The sequence below is a fragment of the Pyrus communis genome, chromosome 2 (assembly GCF_963583255.1).
Source record: "Pyrus communis chromosome 2, drPyrComm1.1, whole genome shotgun sequence".
NCBI classification, from domain to species: Eukaryota; Viridiplantae; Streptophyta; class Magnoliopsida; order Rosales; family Rosaceae; genus Pyrus; species Pyrus communis.
In genome coordinates this window covers 21,967,362-21,976,344 of record NC_084804.1, presented here as the reverse complement: position 1 = coordinate 21,976,344, position 8,983 = coordinate 21,967,362, and the positions used below count along the sequence as shown (strand labels likewise).

The window sequence follows — 8,983 nt, the reverse complement described above, 5'->3', positions numbered from 1 at the left end:
TATGCTCTGATACCAAACTGACACACCCTGACCCAAAACATCCACTTGGACTCCGAATCGAGCTGTGCTAGTCGACACTTGGAGGGTGACGAAGCCATAAAGAGTAGTGATGTAAAAATGTGAATAAATTTAAACCTAAAAGTGCCTAAATACAAAAGTGTGCTATGAGCGGGAATGAACCCAATTCACATGGATGACATAGTATAAGTACAGTACAGTACAATAGGGTGAGAAATTGTACCATCGAAGGTAATTGTATACCCCAAGATTTTCTAAGAATCGTTGTTGATATGAAAGCTCAACCATTAAAACCTGGAAAGGCAAAAAATAAGGGTGAGTGGGCCTGAAAATAACGTTTTAATAAAAACCTTTGAAGACGTTATAACCCCTCGCCGTAAAACTTGTATAGTTTCCAAAATATACATACTATGTATAGTATGAAAATACTTACCATAGCCTGCAAAATGTAAATAAGGCATGACATCCCAAAATTACAAACTCTTAACAGTAATGTAAGTAAAATTAGGTGCTCAACAAACTATGCTAACACAACAGTCGGAGTCGCCTAATGCGACCTATACGACTGAACTAATGCTCATCAATCTATGCTAGCACACGAGTCGGAGTCACCTAATGCGACCTGTACGATAGGACTGGGTGTAATCATAATATACACTCTAGTGCTTCGATCACGTAAAGACTGGCGATAAATCGCGGTCACCTACGAGTTGGAGTCGCCTAATGCGACCTGTATGACAGGACTTGCACCTTCTTGGATCTAAGGCGAGCGTGTGGTGCGGAGGTGAACATACAAGTGAATCGGGTAAGCACTAACAACAGGGTGCAACAATGATGAGCAGACTACATAAATATAAGCATGTCATAACAATTCAATAATTATAATCAACATAAAAAACTTACCTGAGCATCCTGTAGGATTATTTAGGCATCTCACAATAGTGCAACATTTCTTATAACATTATTTAATCAAGGCATCAAAGATTATAAGCATACCTATGCATCCAGTAAAATTTATGATAACTTCATAATTTTCTGTTATTTCGCTAATTCTTATAAACTTTAGTCTAGACCAGGCGTACGTAAGAAATTCTTTTCCAAATACATAAATGGAAACTATCAATCATATATATATATACTATAAAAAAGGAAAAACCCACTCACCTGAAGTCCACGCTACAACTTCCTAGCACGAATATCGAGGCATCACTAACGATTGTCACTTATAACAAATATCAAATCATGTCTCAGAATTCTTATCGATAAAACACGTAGCTTACATAAAACACATCCCTAAGTGTTCTAGAATGATTTGAAATTTGTTCTAGACGACGATCGTTAATGACGTCTCGATGTTCATGTTAAGGAGTTGTAGCACGGACTTCAGGTGAGTGGGTCTTTTCCTTTTTATAGTGTATATATATATATATATATATATATATATATATATATATATATATGATTGATAGTTTCCATTTATGCTTGGAAAAGAATTTCTTACGTATGCCTGATTTAGACGAAAATTTATAAGAATTAGCGAAATAACGGAAAATTATGAAGTTATCATAAATCCTACGAGATGCACAGGTATGCTGATAATCTTTGATGCCATGATTAAATAATGTTATAAGAAATGTTGCACTGTCGTGAAGTGCCTAAATAATCCTACAAGAAGCGCAGGTAAGTTTATTATGTTGATTAGAATTATTGAATTGTTGTGGCATGCTTATATTTACGTAGTCTACTCATCATTGCTGCACCTGTTAGTGCTCACCCCGAGCCAAGGCCAGTCATTCACGTGTATGGGTCAGTCTTGTCGTACAGATCACATTAGGCGACTCCGACTCGTGTGCTAGCATAGTTTGTTGAGCACCTAATTTTACTTATATTACTGTTGAGATTTTGTAATTTTGGGATGTCATGCCTTATTTACGTTTTGCAGGCTACGATAAGTATTTTCATATTATACGTAGTATGTATATTTTGGAAACTATACATGTTTTACGGCGAAGGGTTCTAACGTTTTCAAATGTTTTTATTAAAACTTTATTTTCAGGCCCACTCACCCTTATTTTTTGCCCCTCCAGGTTTTAGTAACTGAGCTTTCATATCGACGAGGATTCTTGGCAAATTTTGGGGTAGACGAGTTACCTTCGATGGTATAATTTCTCACCCTATTTTAGGGTCATCACGTGTGAATTGGGTTCATTCCCGCTCACAACGAACTCTTGTATTTAGGCACTTTTAGGTTTAAATTTATTCACGTTTCTACATCACTACACTTTATGGTTTCGTCACCCTCCAGCTATCGACCAGCACAGCTCAATTCAGAGTCCAGGTGGACGTTCGGGGTCTGGGTGTCAGAATTTGTCATCCATGAGAACCTAAGACCTCTTGCTTCAAAGTGAGGAGGAATACCTTTAAACCATAGTACTGAGTGACTTAAAAAAAATAAAAATAAAAATAAAATAAATAAAAAATAAAAATAAAATAAAAAAAAATTGAGCAGAGCATTTGTTAAAATAGGTGGCTTAATCTCAACAGTAGGATGATATTGGACTGTCAAGATTAAAAAGGCTTGTATGTACAGTCGAGCACAAACCGAGTCTTAATTTAAGTCGCGGGTTTTATACACAAGGATTGAGCAGAGCATTTCATTAGGGTTTAGGCTAAAATCTCCCTCAGAAATGGCGTCTCTCATGGCGATTCGACGCGCACGAAGCCCTTCGCTGTCTCCTTTCTTAAAGTTACGGCCTCTTCACCCTTCTCATTTCGCCTCCTTTCACGGCAACAACACCACTGCCATCCCAACCCTAACATCAGCGAAAACCCTAAGCACCTCCGCCGTCCCAAATGAGTACCCGAGGCCTCCTCAGCAGCAACCCCCGCCGTCCGATCCTAGGTATTTCAATGACCAGGCGAACCCTCACCAGTGGAGCCCAGAAGGTCAGGGATACGGCAACCCAAACCAGTGGAATTCGCAGACCCAGGGCCAGAGGCCTGGGAATCAGTTCAATTATCAGGGTCAGAACCAGAGCTATCCCAATCGGGGATATCCTAATCAGGGTTCGGACTATCCCAATCGCGGCTATCCTAACCAGATTAACCAGAATCAGAGCTACCCACAACGCGGAAACTCGAATCAGTGGAGTCCGGCTCAGGGGCAGGGGCAGGGGCAGGGGCAGGGCACTCCTCAGTATCAAAACCCTAACCAGGTGAATCCTCCTCCTCCGAGCCCCAATTTTCAGCAACCCAGAAGCCCAAATCAGTGGAACAATCCCAATCAAGGATACCCACAACCTGGAAACCGTAATCAGTGGAGCCCACCAGCTCAAAACCCTAACCAGTGGAGCCCCCAACCTCAAAACCCTAATCGGTGGAGCCCACAACTTCAAAACCCTGCTCAGGCTGTGAATCAAACCCCGGAAGTTGTGCCCCGTTCGATCGATGATTTGAGGAGGTTGTGCCAAGAGGGAAAGGCTAAAGAAGCCCTTGAGTTGATGGATAAGGAAGGGATCAAGGCTGATACTGATTGCTTTCGTTCTTTGTTTGAGTTGTGCGGGAGGTTGAAGTCGCTCGAGGACGCAAAAAAGGCTCATGATTTCTTTTTGCAGTCTACCTGCAGGGTTAATCGTGAGTTAATCCATAAAATCATTGAAATGTATGGAAAGTGTGCGAGCATGACTGATGCACGGAGAGTGTTCGATCATATGCTTGAGAAGAATATTGATTCTTGGCATTTAATGATTAATGGGTATGCGGATAATGGGTTAGGAGATGATGGATTGCAGATGTTTGAGGTGATGAGGGAGAAAGGGTTGCAACCCAATTCCGAAACTTTCCTTGCAGTGTTCTCAGCTTGCGCTAGTGCAGATGCGGTGGAAGAAGCATTTATACATTTTGAGTCGATGAAAACTGAGTATGGAATTTCTCCAGGAGTGGAGCATTATATGGGAGTTTTAGATGTGCTTGGAAAATGTGGTCATCTTTACGAAGCAATTGATTATATTGAGAAGCTCCCATTTGTGGCTACAGCGCCGGTTTGGGAGGCATTGAAAAGTTATGCTCGGATTCATGGAGATATTGATCTTGAAGATCATGCTGAGGAGTTGATGGTTGCTCTTGACCCGTCAAAGGCTGTTGCGAATAAGATCCCAACTCCACCACCGAAAAAGCATACTGCTATTAGCATGCTTGATGGGAAGAACAGAATTAGTGAGTTTAAAAATCCAACGCTCTACAAGGATGATGAGAAGTTAAAGGCTCTTGCTGCGATGAAAGGAGGAGGCTATGTGCCAGACACAAGATATGTCCTTCATGACATTGATCAGGAGGCTAAGGAGCAGGCCTTGCTTTATCATAGTGAGCGTTTGGCAATTGCGTATGGTCTCATCAGTACTCCGCCAAGGCAAACTCTTAGGATCATCAAGAACCTCCGCGTCTGCGGTGACTGCCATAATGCCATTAAGATCATGTCGAAGATTGTTGGAAGGGAATTGATCGTCAGGGACAACAAACGATTCCATCATTTCAAGGACGGAAAATGCTCTTGCGGGGATTATTGGTGAAGAGCAGATGTCACCTCAGAGCTGTCTAAAGAGTCTTCCCAGTTGCAGTTTGGTGTGTAAAAATTTCGAACAATGCCGAGCTATATACGGTATCCTTTGCAGACCAGTACCCGTGCTTCTAGTTGGTAGGAGATTAACCATCCACTGCTTGTTTCGACATACATACTGAGCTTTATATGCATTGCATTATCTATTTGTCAAAATGCCAAATCACATTTGCTTATCCTTTTTCGGCCTTCTGATTGCTTTCTTCCTATGGGATGCTTATGGAAATAGCTGTATTTTGGTCAATGATGTCTTGAAGCTATTAGAACATACTGTCAAAACATGTCAGGATGGTTGTTTCTCTAACTTTATGGTGCACAGATGGTGTTTTGGTATTTAGTTAAATTGCATGAATTTTTTTGGTCTAGTGGTACTTTTTCTGCTCAATATTAGAAGACGTCCCGAATTCGAATTTACCGCCCCCATTTATAAAACAAGAAAAGAGGGACTTTGGCATGATAGATGACCAGTGTCCAATTTAGATGATGTTCATAAGACTATATTTTGATGAGATTCTTAGCTCTCTCTAGTTGTATATCCCCTCGTGTCTTGATCATGTGATGAGCAAGATAAAACACAATTGTGTCTTGATCATGTGATGAGCGAGATAAACACGAGGCAAATTATACCACCAGTTACAGGGCATATTATCTCGAAGAAAATAAGAGAAGCATTTGTTGTCTTTGGGGAACAACGTAATCTCACATTATGCTACTACCATTCTCCATGCAAGGCAAATTCCACACTAAAGTGCTTCACATGGATTTACATAAACACACAGAAACACAAATGAAAATTAGGTCTCTATTGCTCTATGCTGGTCTCATGGAACGAGTCATCATGTTCATGAACTCATCTAGGTCAACCATACCATCCCCATCAGTGTCAACCGCTCTCACCATCCGCCGGCAGTCTTCAAGGTTGCACCTCTCCCCCAACCTCCTCAGCACTTCCATAACTTCTTCTGCACTTATCTTTCCATCGCCGTTCAAATCAAACGTCCGAAAAGCATCCTGGATGTCCATCGTTCGAATCCCTCCCTTCTTGTGTACTTCCATGAACTCCTTGAAATTGATAAAGTCATCCCCATCCAGATCAACAATCTTGAAAATCTTCGGCACTTCTCCAATCATGTTTGCCTTTCCCAGTGCTCTCAGTATCGCCTTGTACTCCGCCTGAGATATCTTCCCATCTTTGTTGGAGTCGAACTTTTCAAATACTTTCTTCATCTCATTGGGATTTGGCTCAAAAGTAGGTGCCATGCCGGAGTTTTGCCTGTCTCGAAAGGAAAACATCTGAGATGGTTTGCGCAGAAACTTCCTCTTTGAGAGGTTGTACTGGAAGTCGAGGAAGTTTGCATTCGCCATATTCGTCTCAGCTGATCAAGAAGAACTACGAAAATCAAACTTCAATGCAACGGTCCAGGTAGCCCTCACTACGAGATTGCAGAAACCAGGTGTCTCCGATCTTTATATACTGAACACAACAATTTGATTCCTTTACCAATTTGGGGTAACTCAAGAACAAAAGATTCTTAGGTGATAACTGACGGAAAAAGCTAGGAATAGATAAGAAAGAATACATTCTTTAGAAAAGCTACAAGCAACTACAATCTCCTTTCTCCTACTCAAAACTCTCCTTTTGAAGAGTGGCTTTACTTTTTTTCCCGGTACACCAAACTAATCGTAAAATATTTCCTGGTATACGAAAAAGTCTCGTAAGAAATAACTCCGTTTAGCTCATGGCGGTTTTCCGTTATCCAAATCCTCCATCACTTCAATGTCCTTGCGAGCTGTTATCTTCTGTACATATCCTGCAATGGTAAATGTCTCGGTAAGGTTGTAATTCAAAGCCACAAGGATTACGAAAGAATCAGTAAAGTTACAAAGCACGCATTAAACGCAAAAATGAGGACCCGAAGGAATCAGTAAAGTTTCCTTTCGAGCTTTGAACAATCTTTCAAGCCCTTTAAGCATCCTACCCATAAAGGCTTCCTTCATAAAGTAAATACCAAAGTTAAAGTTTACACGTCATCAAATATCTCCTCGTATATCTTCCCTTTTCCATTGAAACAAAGAATGGCGCTCAACTGGTTGCCAAACATTGTCCTTGATTCTAGTTTTAGCACTAAACCACCATCCAATAGAAAAGAAAGTTGGCAAAAAAGAGAGGACGACAACAACAACAAAGCCTTATCCCACTAAGTGGGGTCAACTATATGAATCCTAAAACGTCATTGTCCTTTGTTTTGTGCCATGTCTTCCATTAGATCCAAGTAGTCCAAGCCTTTTTTTAGAGTCTCTGTCCAATTCTTCCTAGGTCTTCCTCTACCTCATTGGCCCTAAGCCTCTGTCTCGTAATTGCATCTCCTAACTAGAGCATCTGTAGGTTTTAGTGCAGAAAAAGAGAGAATTGAAAAAAAAACAGTAGAGACATGCTTATGTTAGTTAATTTAATTCCGTAAATCTTGAGATGATATATTTTCTCCTTCACCTAAGTTGCAAACTCAACTTAAAGAAACATTTGAACGAGAAACTAATTTGAGGACTGGACTCAAAAACTTATACATCAACCAATACAACTCATGATTACTAGAGGAAAATCTCAACCAGCCAACAGGAACTGGTTTCTCGCTTCTAATTGTCTCTATAAATTCTATTGAATATAGTCACAGATGAGAGATGGAAGAATTGCATATACCAGAAACCACAAGGATGCTTCGTCCAACATTAGCCAGTAAGTTCATTGTACTCAGGATAACTGTCAATCACTACCTTATACAGTTTCATTTCCAATAGGAGCGATTCTTTGCCTTGACGCTGTGAGAGCTTTCGGTTCATGAGTATGAGTACTATCTGCTCTTCACAAGCTTAGATTGCTTATAATTCACTAGATAGTAACATAATACATGTAATTAAATAAATTAGATGATAACATACTATCATAGCTCCTTATATTAATCTCTCTTTCTCACACACACAGAGAGATGGGAGTCAATGTTTATGCCAACCAACAATGGTTAAGTTGTGCTACCGCCTGTTGGCCTCGGTAATTGAGAAAATGAGAGGTATGACAGGGAACTCTATAAGTTCTTGACATAATTTATGTATACAAGAAAGAATTCAGAGAAGCCAAATGGCTAAACGTACAACATAAAAACTTCCCAGAGGCATGCAAAGAAACCAAGTAGAACTTCCAGATACCCGAATTAAACATATCAAAGGATTATTCCCAAGTAAGAAGGCCTTTTTGTTCCCACTTGCCTAAGTTAGAGAATTCGAACAATGACTCGATGATGCTCTATTCCCAAGATTTGCACTAAGCGTGTTCAGTTTGGCTGTCAAGCCTACCAGTCGGAGTATATAAGTTAGCCTTGTATTGTTTAGACGGGAGAACGTTGACATATTCCGACAAGCCTACCGGTATTTGTACCAGTCTATGTTAAAAATCAAAATACGCTTCTAAGCGTTTTAACAAAGTATCACAAAATCTATTGTTTAAGAGCTAAAACCCGTTTACTTACGCTTCGTGTGAGTGTTTAAAGTAGTAAACAGTATGAACACACACACACATATGTAATGAACAATTCAGTAAGCCCCCATAAGAGAAGAAAATGTAGAATCATACATACCAATTCCTTGGCAGGGTACGCATTTGCGGACTGTCTCTTTTCTTCTTTTGTTGTAATAACTTACAAATCCCGAGCCTTGGCAACTATTGCACTTTCCTGTCCATTCGTACACAACTTCCTTGCAATCCTACAACAATTTCCTTATCTTTTTAACAAATATTTTGATTGAATGATCCACAAGCAACTTTGCAGAATACAAGAAGTTAGATTCTGACCTCAAGTACAGGATCGCATCGGAGCCTCCGGTCAATCTCCTCCACCGAGACCGGAGACGTATTGGGATAAGTCATGGGGAGCGGGAGGGCGTCACCGTTGTCGAACAAGTAGCTCTCTCTATCACGCGACCATTTCCTCTCCTTGGCGCTCACCTTAACACCAGAACTGCCATTGCTGCCGCCGTCGAGGTCAGAGTCTTGGCCAATTTGGACGCCGATGGAAGCCCCGTCAGCGGTGGCAGAGGGGAATTGGATTGGGCGGGGGAATGTGGGGCCCCGGGGGAGGTCGCCGGTGCCGGTGCCGGAGCCGCAACGGAGGGGTGAGAGTCTGGTGGGGAAGAAGAGGCGAGGGTTAGTAGCCAACATTCCAAGAAATGCTGAGGAGCTCAAGAGTCAGAGGAGAGAGAGAGAGAGAGAGAGAGAGAGAGGTGATATTTAGAAAAGCAACCGTCATATTTGAATATTTAAATCTTACTGTTACGAAATGTTTAAAATTTAGATTATAC

The 8,983-nt window shown here is 41.0% G+C and overlaps 3 protein-coding genes across 3 annotated transcripts; 1 reads left to right on the top strand and 2 right to left on the bottom strand.

Moving 5' to 3' along the window:
* The first annotated feature begins 2,625 nt into the window (after positions 1–2,625).
* Positions 2,626–4,998, top strand: LOC137725637 (pentatricopeptide repeat-containing protein At2g15690, mitochondrial). Its single transcript, XM_068464391.1, has one exon. It carries the CDS (start codon positions 2,706–2,708, stop codon positions 4,584–4,586), a length of 1,881 nt encoding a protein of 626 aa, XP_068320492.1. The 5' UTR covers positions 2,626–2,705; the 3' UTR covers positions 4,587–4,998.
* A 296-nt stretch (positions 4,999–5,294) lies between these two features.
* On the bottom strand, positions 5,295–6,120 carry LOC137725636 (calmodulin-like protein 30). The gene has a single exon (XM_068464390.1). The coding sequence runs from the start codon at positions 5,996–5,998 to the stop codon at positions 5,444–5,446; it is 555 nt and encodes a 184-aa protein (XP_068320491.1). The 5' UTR covers positions 5,999–6,120; the 3' UTR covers positions 5,295–5,443.
* Positions 6,121–6,188: 68 nt separating this feature from the next.
* Positions 6,189–8,864, bottom strand: LOC137725635 (protein disulfide-isomerase SCO2). The gene is made up of 3 exons (XM_068464389.1): positions 8,478–8,864; positions 8,263–8,389; positions 6,189–6,444 (listed from the first exon to the last, which is right to left on the bottom strand). Exons 1-3 carry the CDS (start codon positions 8,841–8,843, stop codon positions 6,371–6,373), a joined length of 567 nt encoding a protein of 188 aa, XP_068320490.1. The 5' UTR covers positions 8,844–8,864; the 3' UTR covers positions 6,189–6,370.
* Between the last annotated feature and the right edge of the window lie 119 nt (positions 8,865–8,983).